General features: G+C 37.4%; 3 protein-coding genes across 17 annotated transcripts in view; 1 reads left to right on the top strand and 2 right to left on the bottom strand.

Moving 5' to 3' along the window:
• Positions 1-2,878: 2,878 nt before the first annotated feature.
• Positions 2,879-5,764, bottom strand: Tctp (translationally controlled tumor protein). Its single transcript, XM_076136638.1, has 3 exons — positions 5,612-5,764; positions 5,142-5,400; positions 2,879-3,312 (listed from the first exon to the last, which is right to left on the bottom strand). Exons 1-3 carry the CDS (start codon positions 5,637-5,639, stop codon positions 3,081-3,083), a joined length of 519 nt encoding a protein of 172 aa, XP_075992753.1. The 5' UTR covers positions 5,640-5,764; the 3' UTR covers positions 2,879-3,080.
• Positions 5,765-5,990: 226 nt separating this feature from the next.
• On the top strand, positions 5,991-14,442 carry LOC142987689 (uncharacterized). The gene is made up of 17 exons (XM_076136628.1): positions 5,991-6,166; positions 6,515-6,613; positions 6,754-6,856; positions 7,239-7,480; positions 7,882-8,074; positions 8,479-8,705; positions 8,984-9,206; positions 9,497-9,633; positions 9,951-10,097; positions 10,456-10,611; positions 10,934-11,078; positions 11,339-11,543; positions 11,817-12,021; positions 12,256-12,462; positions 12,793-12,972; positions 13,253-13,402; positions 13,700-14,442. The coding sequence occupies exons 1-17, from the start codon at positions 6,032-6,034 to the stop codon at positions 13,799-13,801; spliced, it is 2,856 nt and encodes a 951-aa protein (XP_075992743.1). The 5' UTR covers positions 5,991-6,031; the 3' UTR covers positions 13,802-14,442.
• A 1,391-nt stretch (positions 14,443-15,833) lies between these two features.
• Positions 15,834-22,009, bottom strand: part of Patronin (calmodulin-regulated spectrin-associated protein patronin) — a 65,141-nt gene continuing 58,965 nt past the window's right edge. For 10 of the 15 annotated variants that reach the window (XM_076136613.1, XM_076136612.1, XM_076136615.1 and 7 more), the window contains 4 exons: positions 20,965-21,072; positions 18,519-18,725; positions 17,199-17,481; positions 15,834-17,099 (listed from right to left, as the gene is read on the bottom strand). In XM_076136613.1, coding sequence (XP_075992728.1) covers positions 16,955-17,099; positions 17,199-17,481; positions 18,519-18,725; positions 20,965-21,072 — 743 coding nt within the window. In that variant the 3' untranslated portion in view covers positions 15,834-16,954. The remainder of the gene's footprint in view (positions 17,100-17,198; positions 17,482-18,518; positions 18,726-20,964; positions 21,073-22,009) is intronic. The other 5 variants (XM_076136616.1, XM_076136620.1, XM_076136623.1 and 2 more) reach the window with 3 other exon arrangements.

Genomic DNA, 22,009 nt, shown 5'->3' with positions numbered 1-22,009 from the left:
GACATTGCGATAGGCAATTTATTTGTATCAAATTGGCAAATCAGTCTGCCAGCTGTATAGTCAATGCCTCCTACAACGTGTCGGCTTGTTTCCTTTAATGTTTGGGTAGAACTAGAAGTCATATGACAATCAGAACTACCTATGTTATTTAGTTGGGTAGTTGGAAAAATTTAAATGTTACACAGACTAAACAATAAAATAACGTAATCAAAACATTAGATCTCTGTGCAAACATTATTAAGTATCACCCGCCACCACTACAAATTATTTTTAGGTACTTACGCGTACGCTGGAGCAACAGCGGCAAACTCAGGAGCTCGGCGCCGGCGCGTCTCGTACCTGTGACGACACTGACACTTCTTGTTCTTTCGGCGAATGCATATTTTCCTACCTACCTACGAGTTATTTTCACTTAGGTGTTGTTTCATAATAATCACTAATCACTCCGAGTGCTTATTTTGGAAAAGCAATGCACAATGTTTAAATTTCGACTTTGACTAATGAGTCACACCAGCACATCAAAATATGACTATTAAACATACTGCATTAAATTTGTGTACTTATGCTGATAATAATAGTTTTTGTTTTATCAAAATCGGGTCAAAATTACCGAAGTTACAGCGTTATAAAGTTTCACTGCATTTTTAAATTTGCGTTGCTTCGCGCGCTATGCGCTGACGTCACGACGCGATAGACACGCTTGTTCGACTGCGGGTGATGCGGAGTTTTGACTTGAAAAGTGATTTGCATTTAATATTTAAAGAGTCTGTGTATGTGTATGTGTTATAAATTTAATCATCGTGTTTTTTGTAAAATAAGCCTCCACTAAGATATCCTCGATCTCGATCGTCACGCACACAATCATCAACTAGACCCAGGTAAAGAAAGTTGAACTCGTATACTACTAAATTACTAATAATATTATTGCGTGTAGTTAACAATAAAATTGAAAGTTTGTTACAACTGGCATTACAAATAATGAGTGTTACGTACCTACCAAGTGTAAATTTGGAAAACATAGCTTTAATATAATATTATAAAAAAAAAATTGTCACCCTGCCTCTAATTTTAGTCAGGTTTATGGCTATCATATGAATGCATGAATCTACTCTGTAGGATGTCTTATATGATTGGGTGTGTAATGAGAACTTTTAATTAAACAATTTAATTTTGATATTATTAGATTTAATACAACTACAACAATTTTCAAAACAAAAAACCAACGCCAACTCAACCGCCGCGCTCGGCTCGCCGCCGCCTGTGAGGTCATTGAACTGCTCATTAAATAGTACCTATCCACTGTTTAGTAGAAGTTCATTGCTAGCTAGGTATGAACATGATATGGCATCTTGATCTTGAGGAAGTGTTCAAAAGGCAATAAACTTCTATTTAACATTTGCGCTTGACATTATCTGAACCGGGCTTTAAGTTTTAGATTAGGTGTCTCTTGCAAAAATATAAAACAGTTTAGGTACATAGTACAGAAAAAAACATTTTTTGGGGTGTTTTTTCACTGGACTTAGTACACATAGGAACAATACAATATTTTCTAACCATTTTGTTTGTCCACTATAAGCAAAACAAATGATTTAAAGCGAAACCGCGAGAGACAACGAGCCTATGTAGGTATCGGCAAGTACTAACGAAATAGCAGTGTCGTAAGATGACGTCACACGTCCGTGCGGCCGCTTCGCCGGAGTTTGGCGCGAAGGCCATACTTTGACGTTTAATATCTCGGTCATTTTTGAAGATACGAAAAAAATAAAAACAGATTTTTTATCCTTGAAGTACCTAGTTTTTAAATATGCTTATAACAAAAATCATTGGTGTGACTCATTGTGATCGTTATCTAGACGGATACCTACACAATTCTTATGTTATTGTAGGTAGGTAGTTGCATGAGCGCTTGCCTTGCTAATAACAAATTTCCCGGCGAATCCAAGGAACGTATACAATGAGTATTAGGCACCATGAAAACTACACAAACAATCACTACCTAATAAAGTTCCATCATCAATAACATTTTGGTGTCCTTATCCTAGTAGGTTAACACTTAAACTTTATTATTGAAATGTCTTCATTACAAAACAGTTACTATTAGGTACTATTTAATTAGACTAAAAATAAACAAAAACCGTAAATAATCGTCTTTTTTGCGTTAGGTTAGTTTAAATTCGCGGGCGGAATGTGTCGGTATTACTCGGTGTCTAGGCCACAGGTTCAGGAGGCACTGGCGGGATAAATCAAAGTACCTACATACATCTTACAAGTCAGCCATGCTTTCGAATTTTAAATATTATGCTTAAGTTGATTGCGTACAGCCTAGTTGATTAGGTTAATGGTTAATAATTCGGAAATTAATTATAACAGATAAATTGTTGTATTTTACATAATTAGGACCCCTAGCCTTATGTCCATAATAATGTTGAAGGAAACAAGCCATCGTAGCAATCGGTGTAGAGTTCACATTTGATTCGATAATTTACAGGGGTAAACTACTGCTAAATGTTAACATTTAGCTAAAACTCATATAAATAAAATGCTACTGAATAGATAATCTACCGCTAAATGAACTCAGAAACCGGGTATTAATAATCTAAGAATGCCACGACATAAGTACTGTAAAATAAAAAGATTGCCGCTGCTCGAATTAGTATCGATTCCTATCAGGCATAAAAAATACAATAACGACCCAGTCGTAGGTGAACGAACTAGGACAGACGACGCCACACGTAAAGAAATTATTGATGAAGCACTGATTTTCAGGAAAAAAAAACACGGCGCATGCGGTTCCCCCTTATGGTCGCCAGAGCGCAATGCTATTGCTAGTAGCGGGCATAGTGGGTTTGATTCCTAAAATCAAAAGAAAACACTCTAATTGTTGTTCATTAATTTATTTATTTATAGTATGCAACATTTATTTATTAACATTACAAAATTGTTCAGCCTTGTGATGGGAGAAGCCGGTTTCAGCCGATGCGCAGATTGACATGATTTTGTAAATAAATAAAAAAGATATGAGTTTTTAGGCGCCAGTGTTAAAAGTGGAATATTATGAGTAACTTTCACTTATGCTTCACTTAGAACTTTTCTTCTTCAAGACCGTGTTTGAAGAACATCATGATGGGGGTTGAGACACCGTCGATATCTCTGTACTCGCACATGGCGACCATGCCATCGCAGTCCATAGACTCGCCGGTGAAGAACTGGAGTTCCTTAAACCTACCTAGGATGTCCTTCATTACTTTGTTCATGTTGGTCTTGAATACGTCGATTTGATCGGGCGCTTTCTCTTCTAATTTTGCTACTAGTCTGGAATTACAGAAAAAAGAAACATTAGTTCTGTGACTAAACACAATGCTTATTTCAATTACACGTGGCGACTTTGCGAGAACTATAACACAAGTTACATAACAATATTGATTTTGAATGTAGCATAAAGTTTACATAATTCGAATGACGTGATTAAATTCGCGCAAGTATAAAGTACTAGAATCGGAAGTTGTATAATGTCTACAACATATTTTAGTTCCTACACAATACCTAAACAAAACCTGCTTGTATTGAAGACGACAAAGTAAATTGTTTTGTCATCTCCATTTCATGGACATACATTATGGGAATGTATGTTTTTTCACTAGAGTTTATTATTATAGCATCAATAGCTCCAACAGTTGGTATTGAGAACCAACCTATGGTATTAGATGATGCATGATGTCTTTAGACATCATATTAGTTGGTTATTGTACTCTACAAACACTACAGTGCAGGCATGCTATAAGTGTAGGCAACAATGCAGTGAGAAATGCAGGTTATGTTAAAATTAATCAAACTTGAATTAAATTACTATAAGGAAAAGATGCACAAACTATTCTACTGCAGTAAGCTACATATTAGGAATGCAGTATAAAAATATTAAACATGCAATAGTATTGAACATAAGAGATGACCATTCGGTTGTAACCTAGCTTTACAGGTCAACAACCTGTGAAAGGTCACAAGCAAAAAATCAATACTTCTGTCTCATCTATGACATACTGTCTGGATAAAAGTCAGACATATCTTTATATTATACATACAATAAGCAAATGCACATAGAAAGAAGCACACACTAAGTTAAAAGCTTAACATTGTGACAGTATTATTTTTGCAATAGTATTCTTAGGGCAAACCAGGCATTTGATTTTATAGTAACAGAGCCTTTCTGACTTGACAATGCAATAATCGCAAAAACCTAGAATAATGTGTTAAAATTTGTCAAGATAACATAATTAACTTAACTGTATGTAAGACACAATGTGAGTAGTATACATACAATGTGTAATTGAGAATTGAGAATGTTTAATAAAATGTAATCTCAAAACTGTTGAATAAAACATGCTACTATGAGTAACAAACTGATGATGTCACAAGCCATATGGTGTACACAATTTTATCTCAACAATTACCCTTCATGTCTACTTGAACTTAACCCATATTGATAAGCTCATACAACTGCCAAATTATTGATAAGGCTTGTAAGAAATAAGTAAATTTCACAGCAATAGCACATGCAATCTTTTTTTGCATGTCATGTATTACAAAGTATATTTCATAGAGTCTAAGTAAGATCTCTTTACAGTTACTGTATGTCTATGGCAATTAAAAGTTAAGATCTTGGCACTCTCTGGTCAATAAAAAAAAACTGCAGTACATTTTTCAGATGAGTCATCATCCCATGCTGCATTAGAATGAAAGTGCTTTCTTTGTAAAAATAGCAGTGACTAATCTTGACTGATCTGCAAATTGACCAATGAGGACAGTTCATAGTCGCCTGATATAATCTCATTGGCTGGAACATTGTTTTATCTATCATATTCCTCCAATGAACTTGTACTTAATCATACAATTTGAATTGAGAATACAAATCTAGTGACACACCTTGAACTTGGATTCAATGACGCTAATGGTCTATGCCGATAAAATTGTAAAATGCCACGCACTTGGTTTTAAAATTACTTACTCATTCGATACGAGATATTCTATACACAATTTAGGATCCTGGATTTGCCCTTTACTTACCGTACAGCCTATCAAAGCACTGTAAATTACAATATGTCACCAATGAATTCACTAAACTAGCAGAACACTGTAACACTCACTTCTTCATGTAGTCTTTGAGGTATAACGTATAGGATTTCTTGTCACCGAAAGCGTATGTTTCGACCAGCCTGTGGTTCAGGACTATGTCTACACCGCTCTCAACTGCATCATCTGTGCCTTCGTCCGCCTCCTCAGCCGAGGGGTTGAAACCCTCGATTTTGATGTCTCCTTGTCCTCTCGTCACCAACTTGCCGGTCACTTCGTAGATAACTTCGTCAACAAGTTTGACCCTGTATGTGTCTGAGAACATCTCATCACCTGAAAAGGATAAACCATACGTTTACGTTTCATTTCAAATGTATGTCGATACGCCGGAGTGTCGATGTGGCAAATATCTCGAATAATTTGCAGATAGGCCATCATCACATCACTGCCCGATGAAATGTCAAAAACACTGTTATCAAAGGTACACATTATAAACGAAATACAGACATAAACTATAGCAGCAAATCGTGTTAAACATAATTACCAGTAATAATATCTTTGTAGATTCTCATTTTGTTGGATTAGAGGCGATTAAAAATAATAAAATCCGAAACAACGGCTTCTTGCCCCAAGAACTAAACCGGAAAGGGCTTTTTCGAGAAAAAAAAGGAAGTAGCTAGTGTTGCCATCAAATAGCATATCGTTCTATGACAGATCAATAATATAATAGATAAAATATAATCGCATTTTAAAGTATAAAAAATATTTAACTAAGTTAACCTTAATGTTTATCGCTGAAGAATATTTTTTGTATAATTTAAGGATTTTATAATTTTAATTTACGAAGCTGACATGTTGGACTTTGTAAAAAGTTATTGCCAAAAGATACTAAACGCACCGGCTAGTGTCAGAGTACCAGACAAAGCTGACCAGGAAATAGGTGGCGCTGCCTACTCATACAAAGATGGAAGTATTTCTGTATAATTCTACTGTTTGTAGATTATGTGGTGAAGAAAATGATAATGGAACCCTATTATATACGTGTGAAGAAAATAATAGTAACTTAAGTGACATTATTAACACATATTTACCTATCAAGGTATTTCTGTTCTAATAATTGTAATATGTATTGACTTCGTTGTATGAAAATAAGATGGCTGACTTTTGCACAAAACATTTTCATGTCTTATTCCCAAATGTTTTGATCTGACGAAAGCAATAAATAGTGAAAGTACTATTTTATTTTATTATTAATATTTAATACTTGTTGTACCATGTAAATAATGGAGCAGTTCCCTAATTGTGAAGAAGTTGTAGGCTTAGAATTTCTATAATGTCAAATTATTTCTTCAAGTTCAGCTCGCGCCAGAATTTGATAATGTACCAAAGTTTCGGGAAACAAATACATAAAAATACGACCGATTTTCAACACGTAGTGTTATTCTAGGTACATGATGATGGACAACTACCTCGTACCATTTGTCCAGGATGCACCATTCAACTGGAGGCCACCGTAGAATTTTTAACACTAATTATAAATGGACAGGTACGTAGTGTTGCGTAAACCCTTGAAATTAAGATAAAATCGCTTAAAACTGTCTAATAAAGTATTATTTACTAAGCATAGAAATATTTATTCGCTCATTTACGTATTCATCATATCGATGTTTGTTTGTAACTGTGCAGAAAATCCTTCGTGAACTTCATCTACGAGAAAGAGAATATAAGAAAGCGATACTCAACCCTCAGCCAGAGCAAGATGTTATTACGGAGAAAATAGTGTACGAAGGTTAGTTTCATTAAACATTCTCACTAACTGATGAAGGACTTTTCAATAACATTTGAAGTGTATGGTAATTTGCATCGTTCAAGCGACACAATTGCGTGATGCGTCAAGACAACATTGTTTTGCTATCTCACACTCATATTGCGCTCGAAGTGGAAACTGAGTAGTATTATTCTTATATTCATCATGATGTTTACATTGACGTCTCAGTTATGTAACCTATATTTTAAAATAACTTGATGCACTTTGTTACACTTCCCCACATATTAAATGTACCTATTCCTATTTCATTTCCAAGTCTATATACCAAGTTAAATTTGCTCAATTCAGCTACCTTATTTCTAGTACTTCATTCAACTTACAGCAAATACTCTTAAAATTTCAGTTAACACAAGTAATGGGGTTTACCAAGTAGAACACCCAATAGCTTTACAAGTAGCTGGTCTGGACAAACCTAAGCGCAAAAGAGGTAGACCTCCAAAGAAACCGAAAACTCCTGAAGAATTGGCTCAGGAGGCTGCTGCTAAGGAGAGAGAATTAAAAGCAGTGAAAAAAACTAATAGAAATGAAGAACCTACTGGGAAACGAAGGAGAAAAACTCCAACTAGATTTAAGGAAGCTGTACAGGTATTAATAACAAAATTGATTAAGTTTATACTAGAAAGTTTGTTCTATAAACTGGAACTTGCAACAGAATTTGCAGTGCATGTTTGTGAGTCTTTTGGATAGCTTTTGAAACAAAGTTGCCTTACAAATTTAACTACTACTAATATGGGAAAGTTTAACAAGGACACACAAAACTGTTGTAAACATGGGATATTCCCAATATTGTCAAAAAATCAGAAAAAGTATATACCCCAGACTTTCTCACTGGCTTTCCAAACTTACACACACATAAAACTGGATGTTTTCCACTCCATAATACTTAAAAATGCTAAATTCTGCCATACAAGAAAGTATTGTAGTATGTACCTAGTGTATGGCAGAAAATATATTGCATTATTACCATTATTCCTGTTTTATTTCAGGGTAAAGAACTTGAAAGAATATTCAAAGAGGAAGGTGTGACTGATGGAGAGGATGAAGAGAAGAAAATTAAAGTAGACCCAGTAGTGCATATAAAAATGCCTGTAACAAAAGAGCCTGAAGTCATTGGACATATGGAGGACTCTGGAGAACTAGTCATGTTTGTCAAGGGCAAGGGCCGTGGAAGACCTAAAGGTATATAAAAACATGTAACATATATTATTTATTATTATGCAAAGTCAACATGTCTTACATGTTATAATAATAAGTTGAGCCAATGTTTGTGGGCAAGGGCCTCCTTCTAGAATGAGAGAGGTTGAGGTGCTTGCAAAATGTGTGTTGTGTGTTGAGGACACCTTATAAACTTTTATTACTTTTTGCTATTCTAGGCATCATTTGATTCACACTACAATGGATTCTTTATGTCTCTAGGTACTCAAATGTCAGAGGATATAGAAGCTGACATCCCACTGCATTATGCTTGTCTATCAATTCATCTATTATTCATGTCAAATCCGACCAGTGCGTGCAATCGCACGTTACATACACGCAATCAGTGCACGTATTATACTTAGTTATTGAAACATTTATATTTTCAGGGCCAACGCGAGTAATTCGCAATATATGCGCAATCTGTGGCTTGGAGTTCTCATGCGCGGGTCGCTACATGTCACACGTGGCGCAACATGGGCCCGTTATATACCAATGTACGCAATGTCAAGCTACTTTCGACACGCAGCTCAATTTCACCAACCATCAGAAAGAACTCGGACATACTGGCAAGAATATTATACCGTGTACTAAGAAAGAAGCACAGCAAATTGCTGTAAGTTACTCCTATTTTACTATAACCAGATTCCTAGTTTACTAATAGCATGTTTTGTTGATTAAATTAGACTCTATTATCAGATAAATTGACGTCAAGATAAATCAATTAATAAGAGAAGTCTTAATATTGTGTTGTTGTACGTAATGTCTGTCAATTGAGTCCAATTGATAAAATCGAAGAGTAAGCTAATTTAGATCCTCTTTACTACACAGTAGCTTATCAACAACTTTCATACGAGTTGTAAAATACTTATTACCATACAAATTGCGTTACAGAATTCAATAAAAGCCAACAAAGCAGAAGCACTCACAGACAACCAGCAAACAATAACAGAAACACCGGACGTGGGCGAGAACCTATTGATAGAAGCTGTGATGACGTCACTGCCGGACCTCGGCGCGGCGCCCGACGCTGAACCTAACGTGAACACGATGATGACTGGTGACAGTCCCACTGTCGAGGTCTCCTCTAGTCCTAGAGTTGATGTCGTTGCTGTTGGTGAGTTGATACATATACTGTGTTAATGGAGTTTAGACTTGCTACACACATAGTCGCTTCGGCACGTTCGGTCCGGCAATAATTTTATCAAACAACAAAACCTCCTCGACTCATTTGTTCGGCTTGTGTGAATTGCGTTCATCTACACATATTCGTTTTTGCCACTTGGCCATTCATGTTATTTGCTGTTATGTCAGAATATCAAGACTATAATGATAACAATATAATTGTCCAATGATTTATAAGCACTAAATTATTGCGAGTACATATTACGATCCTTAAATTTTCAGACCAGCTTGCAGACACAGTACAGGCAGAAGGAAAACCTGTCGAAGTCGGATTAACGAAGTCGGGCAAACCGAGGCTCAAGTGCAACCACTGCGAAAAAACGTTCAGTAATAAACAGAGCAAGTCTCTGCATATTAGGGTAAGTTCATGTTAAATTACAAGATGTTTATGATATTTAAGATGCATGTGTTACTAGTGAAATTAGACGTTTCTATTCGGTAAATTAACCATTCGTCATATACCTCTACGTTGTCGTCAAAATAAGAGAAGATTTGAAGCCAGTTTTTCAATGCAGAAAGAAGCTTTAGATATCCTATCTATTATTGACAAACAAGTCGACAGCAAATGAAAGGAAACAACTGTCAAAATATTGTCTGACAAGGTATTATTAATCATAGTGAATTAATAATGTGTTTCAAAAAAGGAGATTATAAAATCCTTCACAATTCCTTGCAGGCAGCGCACCAGGGCGAGCGGCCGTACGCGTGCGGCGAGTGCGGCGCGCGGTTCGCGTACCCGCGCTCGCTGGCGCTGCACAAGGTCACGCACCGGCGACACCGCGCCAACCACGCACGGGGGTTCGCCTGCGACCTGTGCGGGAAGGTAACCACCGCATGTCTACTCTCAATAACTCTTTATTTAGTAGACTTATGTCAATAGTATTTGTTACGGTTGCTGAAAACAGTCCAAAGCTTTTACCTTTCTTTGGACGCGGTAATATAGTAACAAATACTGTTTTACTGTATGCATTTATAACCGCTGGATAACGTATACGAAACGTGAGTTTCGGAAATCATCATGAAAGTACTGTCGTTAAAACGACACATCGATGATTTAAACATTTAACTTAAATTGTTCCGCAAATGAAATAGGTATTTGTCAACAATCGTTTAGCACTACTGTAACATCTATTGAACCAATATCTAACACGTTAACAATTTATGCAACTCCTTTCCTCTAGGTGCTGAACCATCCTTCATCAATAGTGTACCACAAAGAAGCCGAGCACGCAGGCCAGCGGTACGTGTGCAATAAATGCGGGAAATCCTTCAAACACAAGCAGCTATTGCAACGACATCAACTTGTACATACGCAAGCAAGACCATACACTTGTAAGGTGAGAATAAATATACAATGACTTCACGTTATTGTGTAAAAAGACCTACGAAAAGCTATTTTTATTAACTTTCCATTGACCAGAGATAGGACAATACAGTAAAAGTTCGACTTGTAACTCTTCCTGAAAATATATTATTGGAAACTACAGTTAATCAACCATTTGACCAAGAGCAGTGCTAATATTAAAAATTCAACGAATGTATCACAAATCTGAGGCATTCAAAGTTTATTTACAATGTTTTCCTTATTGTAATGTCTGAAATCAGCTCTTTTGGCCTGTCTTATTAATAAGGTATAATGAATATTAATATTGTTAATAGGTATGCAACGCGTCATTCAAGACAAAGGCGAACCTGCTAAACCATCAGCTGCTACACACGGGCGTCAAGAAGTACAGCTGTGAGATTTGTAAACACAAGTTTGCGCACAAGACCAGTCTCACGCTACATATGAGGTGGCATACAGGCAAGTTGAATTTACTTACTACAGAAATTGATAACTTTTTAACTAGGCATTTCTAAAAAAACAATTGAATAGGATTTAAAACAGATGAATACTTAAAGCCGCCCGAAGACTGGGACGTGTGCAGAGAGTGTACTCGTTTATGTTGTCGAATTTGGTCCCAATGGTATACAATCAACGTTATTGAAGTATCTCATAAATCCGTTTTTTATCAATGATCAGATCTTGTTCGATGGTTGAAATTTGTTTTTTTTATCTCTCAGGACAAAAGCCATATTCCTGCGCAACGTGCGGCAAGAGCTTCAGTCAGAAAGGCAATCTATCGGAACACGAACGTATCCACACTGGCGAGAAGCCGTTCCAATGTTCCCTGTGTCCGCGACGCTTCACCACGTCCAGCCAACACCGACTACATGCAAGGAGACACGCTACCGACAGACCTTATGCTTGTACGCACTGTGGCAAGAGGTAATCGAATATTCAATGTTTTTTTTCTAACTAGACATATGCAGCGATGCTAGAACGCATTTGTCCAGATTAGCTACGAACAGAGATAATTGGAAAACCCTACACTTGGCGATCCTTATATACTAAATCAGTTAACAGCACTACCATTATTTTGTGTTTAGAGTTTAGAGCTTCGGTTGACCTTTGACATTCTAATCGTACTTTCGTTACTGCTTGTTAGTTTATTTACAGTATATATTATTGTAGTCATCAACTAACGTATGTGTGTGTCAGGTTCGTGTCCCGCAGCTCGTGGGCGGCGCACTCCCGGCGCGAGGGGGCGGGCAGGAGCCACCGCTGCGGCGCGTGCGGCAGGTCGGTGACCTCGCGCTGGGCGCTGCTGAAGCACGCGCGCACGCACTCGGGCGAGCGGCCCTTCCGCTGTCCGCACTGTCCGCGGGCCTTCGCCGACTGCTCCAACCTCAACAAGCACAAGAAGGTAGCGCAATTACCACTTGGCTTTAACTAACCACCGATACTGCTATTCTCCTAATATCGACTTCTAAACATGGAATCTCGGCGTTCGTACCATCACAACAATATCACTGCGTGTAGCTATCCAAATGGATAATTTTTTTTGTCACACGCAGTGATATTGTTGTTACCCGTTACATAACTTTTTTGTTTTTAGTAACGATATTACCCAAATTCACCATCCTATTTATCTCAACAGCAAATGCACAAGCAGATCAGCTTGCTGGCGAACTCTCAGCCGCCGCAAGTACCGCCTGTACACCACACGGTGGTAGTACCGAAGTCTTCGCCCGTCAGCATCATTGAAGAGTCGCAGGAGGACTCGGTCGAGGAGAGAGTCATATACGTCGCCTACGATGTCGACGAAGCCGACTCACCTGCCTTCCATATATTGTCGCCGGAACAGGTAAACACAGTAATATAACATACATCATTTATTGATTTTTTTCGTCGATGAAAAATATTTTGAACATCTTTTACTTTTTTTCGTACATCAATAGAGTCAACAATTTTGCTGAGTTATTCTCAGCGTAGAAAAAGGCCATTAAATGACTTCAATTTACTAGATGCGTATTTTTTTACGGCTGCGCTAAAATCGAATACCATTTAGCAAAATCACATCCAAAGGAGACAGTATCTGTATAATTTTATATAATCGAATTCTACCAGCTTGTTTTAAATGCCAACATAACCCAATACAATCATAGACAAAACTACATAAAGCATTATGTACCAGGCGGCAGGCTTAGACGAGAGTAAGGTGCTGTCTACGTGTGAGCTGTACTCGGGCCCCTCGCTCCTCGTGCCGCAGCCGGAATTACAGCAACTAGAACTAGAGGCCGAACAACTCGAACATGAAGAGATGGAGCAAATTGACGCCGACTCCTACGTCATGGAGGGAGCGGAACACATGCCGGTTCGTATGAAATAATGAACATCTTTAAAAGCTTCCTTATTAGTTTCTAAGTTACTGAAATAATCCGTAAAGAAACGTTTTTTAGGTTACCTTTAAGTGAGAAATATGTTTTAATTTCAATATGATTTTAATTTTGAAACACACTTATTCGTAGTATAATAGTAAATGAAGCCATGGCAAAAGATTGATTCACTTTCTTTCTCATGACTCCTCTCAGAACGATGCCGAAAGCTCTGTTTATTCAATAATGGTTAAATTATTATTATTTTAATTTTTTCAGGTGACGGACGAACAAGGCAATCCGTTGCACTTTACAATGCAGGATGGCACGCGACTTGCTATAACATCAGCCGACGGCAAGTCGTTACAAGTGATCACTCAAGATGGACAGACTATACCGGTAGAGATTAATGGGTACGCTGATGAGGAGGTAAGCTTATTTTATATTTCTATATTTAGAAAGTTTTGTTTACTTTCATGGAGACATAAACATTATTATGCAGTACGTAGGAGAATATTTTGTATTCAACAGAGAGTTTAAGTTATCAAAACTATTTGGGGTATGATACAGTTGTAACGAAATGCATACTTTGCTGTAAATTGCATTTGATGTAATAATTAAAATATCACATTACATACTTTAATTACTAGATTGTGTATTTATTATTAGGCATAGTAGTATTTTTCGCATTCTCAAAAGTATAACGAAATGGCGTTTTCTTTCCAGGAGGTGGACAACCCGGACACGATAGTTCATCAGCTGAATTTACAAAAAACAGTGGACAGTAACGTGGCGTCGCCCGTCACCCACTACTTTACCATAGTTTAATTAATTTATTATTGCTTTAGCGTTAACATATGATTTTTACTAACGTTCCTACTGTATTCACTCGCAAGCGTTTGTTAGTTACTGAGATTTATTTCGATTTAAAGTTGTTGCTGAAAACTTGCACGATGCAGCTATTTTCGAAATAGTCATTCGCATCGCATGCGATCTGGTTAATGACAATACTTGTTAATGAGACTATTTTCTAAATTTTTAGATTTAAATGCAAATGCTTGCGTTTGAATGAAAACAAATTTAATTAGGTGCAATAAATGTTCCAAAAAAGAATCTGTAAAGTTATCTCACAGTAGATTGTTAACTTTTCAAGTATCTTAGATTTTATACCGATTTTATGAATGAAAAACACTCGAATAATAATTATTGCATCGAATTACAAGTTGTAAAGTCCAACTTTTTACTAACGTTGATTTTATTTACTTCGCAATGTTGATTGATCTCTATTATAAATTATTGATTTTTAATTAATATATGGATATACGTAATTTAAATAAATGATAATTTTAGTTGCCAATACCGTCGAATGTATCTGTAGTACAATAATTAGTCACAAGGGCCAATTGTTTTAGCCAGTATTATGATTGAATTAATATTATTGTTATATAAAGAACAAATAAAAGTTAAATTTTTAAATGAATCTCATTTTATTTCTGCTACACTAACACCAACCTCATCTCGTTCAAATCTAACATAGTGCGTGGCACACAGCATTACAGCAACGGCACAAATAGGCAGTGGTCCCACCAACGGCGAGTAAACGACTATCGACTATTTTCCCGCTCAAGAAACGTACAATAGATTTAACATACCTACCGTGTAAAGAAAAAAGAGATGCATAATATACAAATAGTTGATCGCTGACTGTTCACACTGCCGGCGACGACGATTTACGATAGTATTTTTGTAGTGGCAATGGCAATACACAAAAGTTGAACAAATTGAGAGAGAAAAAAAACGAGTGGCGCAGGTAATCGCTCGTCTCACTTACTCACTCGCTTATAGTCCGGCGACAAAACTATCGAAACTACATTCGCTTCCCGCGATCACCAACTCGTTTATAGTTTCTTACTAAGCTGCTGAGGTAATATCGATGCTGATAAAGAGGTAGACGGGTCTTTAATAGCGATAGGAATATTAACATTACGGTACCTTATTTGTTGCCAGACGTTTCGATCGAATAACATCGACCGAGGTCCCGGGCTGATTGATGTAGCTGCTAAACGTCGTCTCCTTGTAGTACGAGATTTTACGCCTACACTTTCGCTTGGTTTTCACAAACTAACAAATCCGCGATAACTGAGCACTTGTTGGAAGAACCAACCACTGGATTGAGTTACGTTAGCACCAGTTCTCTCCACAGATCGTCACTTACTCCAGGATGGTACGAGAAGTGTTTGAAATTAGAAGGCACACTATTTTAAACTGGGAAGATGAATACTACTTATTATCTATATGGAATCCTGTTATCGGTAATCGCAGCTATCGCCACCACGACGCAACGCGCCAGTGTGAAGAAGTCGTTAATATTGCGTCACAGTACCGACAATTTCAAAGAATTTAAAAATAATTAAGGCGGTGAGGGTTGGTGTAAAAACTCGCGCCACAAGATGACGCAGCTCCATTAGTCAAATCAGCTACTCTTTATGAAATGTCGAAAACACACTTTAGTACAGAAATGCGGTGAAGAGACGTCACTGTCTGTATTTTAATCAAAGCAGTGCCTAATAAATTATTTAGGTCTTTAATAATTATTAAACAGCATTATAAACGAAAAAAAAAATACATAGCTTGAGCATTTAAGATGAACCTATTACAAGAGCAAGTTTAATAATTTTTCCCCAGTCAACTACCCAATGCAATCGAAACTTCGGGCAACAACATAAATATGGTAAGGTGACCTTAAAATTCTCATCACGTTTCAGACCCGTTTAGCATTTTATATGTACAAAGCGCAAAAGTACTAAATTTTAATGCTAGGTAGTGTGTTTGTAAAGATTAGGGTAATAAAACAACAGAGTAATATGAAATTCAATATTATTTCGTTATGGTTTTAAGTAATACAATATATTTGCATACCATATACTATCGGTAGTATATTATTGATGACCAATCATTAAACAATGAAAAATGATATTCATCAATTCTCCTTTAACATTCGTTTAATAAATAGCTGTATACAAAAAAACAATTATTTACAGGATAAGGCAGTACAATTACCACGTAAAATGTGCCTTGTCTTACTTTTAGCTATACAAGCAGTAAAAAAAATGGAAATTGAAATAACGTTGAATGGGGTCAGTTAAACAATTCTCAGCTCCAGTCAAATACAACATAATCACTAACGAGTTAAATATTATAACAAATAAGCGATATTATTAGTTTGTGAACTTGTTACTTTATGTGTGAGGAGACAGTTCTACTAAACAAAATTAATGTATCTAAAGTATCGACCGTAATCCGACTTGGCTGTAACGTTTTTGAGACAATTTTATCAATTTGGAACGTATCGACCATCTCACTAATACATATGGCAAACATTGCGATTATACACTGAGTAACACATTTCGAACTAACGCAGCATTAATCAACGCATACATACGTTAAACGAAGCGATCCGATGACGTGACGGACGGTCTGCGCGGATCTGCGCGGGACCGCTGCAGGACCGCTACAAGCTCGACACCACAAATAAATACAACACAAACACAGCTGGTCGACAGACTCATACGACGCGATACCGAACGAAGCTAACGTGAACAAACTCGATTCGAGCCGTCGCTCCTCTAACAGTACAGTCTGTAGCTCTGTAGTACTCTGTACACTATGACACAGGCCGCGGCCGCGCCCGCCCCACATTGCCTACAATTGATAACTATGACTCGAGTTGGTACAGCGGAGGTCGGACGAGGCGGGCGGTCTCCACGTCGGTCGAACACACCTTACACAAGCACGAAATTAACATAATTTTCATTTTTTAATAAAAAACAGCTTCCGAGGAAACGCACTAACCGACATTTTAAAATACAATGTAATGGACACTGGCACTATTGCCCTACTGTAGCGTTTAACTGAAGAGTAAAAAGGCTTTGACTCGAGTGCCGGCGGCGACTAGATAATGATTGTTTAAAATTGAGTAGTCTATATGACGAGGGCCATGTCCTTCTTGCTGGGCAGCTGGACCTTCTTGCCCTGCCACAGCGAGTTGTGTATCGTGAACGCGTCGATGGTCACTGTTAAATGCTTCGTATGCACCTGCGAGAAGCATTTACTGCCCGAGTTGTATCTGGAAATGAAATAACGAACAAAATTAGCACAAGTTTTTGACAGTGTGATTCCTATTTATTAGTTAAGCGAGATTACTTAAATGTAACAATATACTAACTTGAAGAACTTATCGAACATCCTATCGTTGACGTGTTTGGGCCCGGTGCCGTACAGCTTGGTGACCTGCTCGGAGTCGGGACAGTACGAGTACAACGCTCGGAACTGACAGCCGGCGTCTCGGAACAGAACAAGGAAGTGCTTGCTCTCGGAGCGCGCGATCTCTTCCAGCACTCGTCGCTTAGCCTCCGCGTTGACGGCGCCCGGGAACACGCAGTACTCCACCGCGTTCAACATTATACCACGATTTGATTTCGTCGTCGGCTGCTTGTACAGTCGCGGACCTAATACACACAAGTACAAATCAATTGACAGTCTAAAATATAAGAAAATGACGTCTCAAATGTTTGTGTTGTGCGCAAATTATAATTAAGTATCAACGCTCCAAATAATATCTCATAATGTTGGGTTACTAAGTGATAAAGCTGTGGACAAATATTCTGGACTAGATTTTTTATTGTTAAACATAGTGCGAAACTCCCAAAACGTGTCCTAAAAACCACTTTGACAGTTTTCAACAAGCCTGTGATTACTAGACTGATTCTTCAAAATACACACTAATGTAGAAAATCTTAAATTAAGTATTATGACTGATTCTCGCTCAATCGGAATGTTTATTTACAACTAAATTAGTAAAAAACGATGTAAAAATGCAAGTGAATGCACAATAGTAATGCGTGATTATTGTGTTAATCGTCAATTCTGTGAGAAAGCGTAGTCCAAGCGTCAAATGCGTCGTTAGATCAAAATGCTGGTCAACACCATGCCTTAAAATTAATGGTTGACTGTTGGCATGACATCGGTTCATTACTGTGGCGTCAAGTGGTACAAAACGTGGTCTCTATAGTACGTGTGGTACGTGGTGGGCGACTAGCTACCTAGTAATAACATTAGGACCTTTACGTCGACTTCTGTCGGAGCTCCCTAGACGGACAAACGGATCGTTATCAGTGCTGCACTATTACATACTTCGCATAGAATATGGTGTGCTTTTTGTCAGATTAATTTACTAGTTTTATTATAGGTGTGATTGGTGTGTTATGTTTTAGTTAATATTTATGTCGAATTTTAGCTAGTTTCAAAGTCGTTTTATTAATAGATATAGTGTACTTTTCATTCAAAGTTTTCACTAGGACGCATATAAGTAAGATAAACATTACACTGTTTACATAATAATATAAAGTGATACTTTCTTCGTCGTCGTAAATCATACACCGCCAAAGAAATCTATGGCAGAGAATAATTTACCAAAAAAAATGTATAAAATATGATCAGAAGAAGAAGAAATAGAAGGTTATAATGTCGTCAGTGGGGTACTCACCGGAGTAGTCCATGATGGAGGAGTGCGTGGAGGAGACGTCGGAGGTGTCGTCGGCGGGGTGGTGGCGGCGCTTGCCGATGGCGCCGGGCAGCGAGCCGGGGCCCGAGGCGGGGCCCGAGTGGCCCGAGTGCGACGCGGGCGAGCCCAGCGTGCGCACCCCGGGCGACGCGGCGCGGCGCGGCGGCGTGGCGCGGCCCAGCCCCGAGTCTGCGACCCACAACCGTTACCTGCTGCTCCCGGCCCGCCCCCCTCCCCACTTCCCCAGGGCGGCGGGCTCGGGGCACCCGTGTTACGAACGTCTACTCTATCTACCCTTCGATTTAACCTCGACCAAACTATTAACTATTGTAAATGACGCGTCGAATGACACGTAAGAATCATGCTTATATGTTTTTTTGTTACCTGTTTTCCCATCCACCTATGGTTATTTCCTAATTTTAAATGTAGAATAGAATATTTTATCTATGACTCGAAATTGGATTTATCAATAAAAATGATGAATCGAATGATTCTATCGACAGTAAGAAAAAATCCTGAACTAACTATTCTAATAAGATTTAATCACAGAACGTATACCAACATAACCTTCGATTAGTACCTCGAAGTTATTATTTAATCGACTAGCATAGAGTAGAATTAGTAAAGAAAATTATTTGGTCAATATCTATGGCTCTATGGTCTATCATAGAGTAATCTCTTACAATATGAAGCGTAAAATACTAAATGTATGTACATGTATATATAATATATAAACTAAGTACAGGTGTCGTCTACGGCCGCTAAGCGAAACTAAAAAGGCGAAACTGAATAAAAGAAGCGTCAACATTTTGTATTTTACGCACATAAACTTAATAAATATATATACTTGTCTAACATATAACTATGGGATTTATGTTTGTATATGTATAAGTTTATATAGTCTAAACACTTTAACAACCAATAAATAATGAGTATTTTTTACTGGATGCACCTCAACAAAAACGTATGATTTGATAAACATTGATCGGCACATATATTATGAAACTAAGGTATTGCCTTTTAAAACGGTATAACATAAGCCGATGAACAATTGGACATATGATAGTATCGTCGAGGTGCATAGTAAACTAAAGATCTTTTAATAAACTACTAGAAATATTACTCTGCTTAAATATTTCGATGATTTAATGTAAACCAACTTTATAAAGGTTTATCTATGTAAAATTTTATACCAAGAGTTTCAAGTTTCTAAAATATATAGAATAAGTAGATAGGTAGTTAATTTCTGGTAAGAATTCTTATAAATATATTAGTTGTATTTTAATTGTTATAAACATAGTCTTAGTCAAGGAGACCCATTAGACAATAAGTTTTAGGTACAAGATACAAATAGAACCTTAGGGGACATATATTCCTATAACCGAAGTTAAAAACAGATTGTAAAGCTAATACTAAATTGCTAAACGGGTCTTAAACAAGATGAGAATTTGAAGGTTACGACACCTTTAACCTGACAACCAGTCTAACCGAGGATTATTGTGTTGTAACCCAGGTAACTGGATTGTGGAGGTCCGATAGGTAGTCGCTCCATGAAAAATACTGGTATTCAGCTGCAGCCGGTGAGACTGGAAACCGACTCCAACATAGTTGGAAGAAAGGCTAGGCTAAATGATACTTGATGCCCGTAGTTCAGGGCTGATGGTATCGTAACCTTTAAATTCTCATTGCGTTTACGACTTTAGCAATTTAGTATTATGTATACAAACCGCGATAGTTTAAAAACTTTAAGGTTGTAAAGTGTTTATATAACATAAAACGATGTCACACCAACCACCAAGATAGTATATAATATAATATATTGATATAAACATGCTCTAACCCGTACGATACAGATAGATAATGATATACCATAACCGTATATAAATGCATGTACATATATACGCCGATGACCCAATAAATGAAATAAATGTGCACAAGACGAAAGACGCGAGCGGCGCGGTCGTGTGCCATAGCAGGGGTGAAGACTGTCTGTTAAAATTAGAACTAAAATATTAAAGTTGGACAACAAAATGATCTATGCAACTTTCCTTTATTTACTGGTGTATCGTCATAGACTGATTAAAATGGCGCTATAATGTATTTACGGCCATGTTTAATTAGCAGCAATTGTACATGTTAATATTATACATCAATAAAATAAAATCAAAACTCAGATCAAAGTTTTCATACGAACTCAGTTGTTGATCTGTCACTTCAGTTATATGGCAAAATATCTTTTTCGCATTACAGAATACAAACAAAATTGATATTTTTAATAAGATTTGTGAGATCCAGACACAGCCCACCCCGGCATACTGGGTCCAGCGCCGCCGCAGCAACAGAAAGTAACCCAACGCACCACAAGCCACGGTAGCCCGTATACCAACGTGAGTCAAGCCTTATCTCGTGTTGATCAAACTGCTCTTACCGCACAAATTCATAAGAGAGCTTGACTTCCGTCCCGCCTTAAAGTTACTCCCGTAAGTGGAATATTTAGACCTTCCACGTGTTGACTGAGGTTCCTCATTCACGCGCTCTGAAATGTGTCCTATACATGTCACATGACACTCTCATGCATGTCAGCGTCGACTCCCTCCGACATATGCAGCTCCAAGCATGCATCTCACACAAGCCAGCTCTCAACTCATGGCAAACAAAATTAATGCTATAACCGCGATATAAAATTGTATCACATGTCTTTATTTACACTCGGGAACCAACTTTATAAATGCGCGGAAGGTCTAGGGCGTATCGAAAAATTTGGAAAAAAAATTAAGCTTTCATGAAAATTTGTACCACTCGTAAAAATACAAACTACATAATAATAATGGCCAAATAATAAGGTATCAAGCGTAAAATTTTGCATTGGAGTGGTGACTATAACTATGCGATGCTGAAATCATACACATATAAAATAATCGATAACATTAAATATAATATTGAGACCGAAGCGACTACTGAAACCAAAAATCTGAAGAAGCGTCATCGTACACACTAGGAGTACTGGAGTTGTGTTCAATCGGAGTTGTCTGTTTGTTCGTATGTTTAAGGTAGGGGTCTGCTGTTTGTGATACAACTTAGGAAACTGCAAACAGCTTCGTATCGATCACACGAAAACTTATTCGGTATTTGAACAGGCAAAGGCACTTGGGTAGAAAACGTTTTAATACTTTTTCATTTTTTATTTAGGCGACCTTTCTGATGTTGTAGATCGATAATTATAATGATTATCGACACTGGTTTTCGTGTCATCGATACAGTACACATCGACATAATTTAAGTGATTTATTTTACGCTTTGGTACAATTCAATATCAATATAATATTCAAAATTAAGTACCAATTCTTACATAAAATAAATCACTAAACTAAAATAACCAAACAGTTTATAAGTAGCGACACAACAGTAAGTCATAATCGCTAGTTGTAAACGTAATGCAAAGCATTCTGCGGGTAGTTAGTAGTGGAGCGAGC

Source organism: Anticarsia gemmatalis, chromosome 3, assembly GCF_050436995.1.
Source record: "Anticarsia gemmatalis isolate Benzon Research Colony breed Stoneville strain chromosome 3, ilAntGemm2 primary, whole genome shotgun sequence".
Taxonomy (NCBI): domain Eukaryota; kingdom Metazoa; phylum Arthropoda; class Insecta; order Lepidoptera; family Erebidae; genus Anticarsia; species Anticarsia gemmatalis.
Note: the sequence above shows the minus strand (reverse complement) of the source record. Positions and strands in the feature narration are given on the sequence as shown.

Excerpts from the sequence above, each read along its gene's own strand:
- Tctp (XM_076136638.1), bottom strand. The coding sequence starts at position 5,639 with ATGAGAATCTACAAAGATATTATTACTG. Across the intron at positions 5,401-5,611 it reads CTACAAAGATATTATTACTG|GTGATGAGATGTTCTCAGAC; the intron begins GTAATTATGTTT and ends TATCCTTTTCAG. Across the intron at positions 3,313-5,141 it reads CTCAAAGACTACATGAAGAA|ACTAGTAGCAAAATTAGAAG; the intron begins GTGAGTGTTACA and ends CTGTAATTCCAG.
- LOC142987689 (XM_076136628.1), top strand. The coding sequence starts at position 6,032 with ATGGAAGTATTTCTGTATAATTCTACTGTTTGTAGATTATGTGGTGAA. Across the intron at positions 6,614-6,753 it reads CACTAATTATAAATGGACAG|AAAATCCTTCGTGAACTTCA; the intron begins GTACGTAGTGTT and ends GTAACTGTGCAG. Across the intron at positions 10,098-10,455 it reads CCTGCGACCTGTGCGGGAAG|GTGCTGAACCATCCTTCATC; the intron begins GTAACCACCGCA and ends CCTTTCCTCTAG.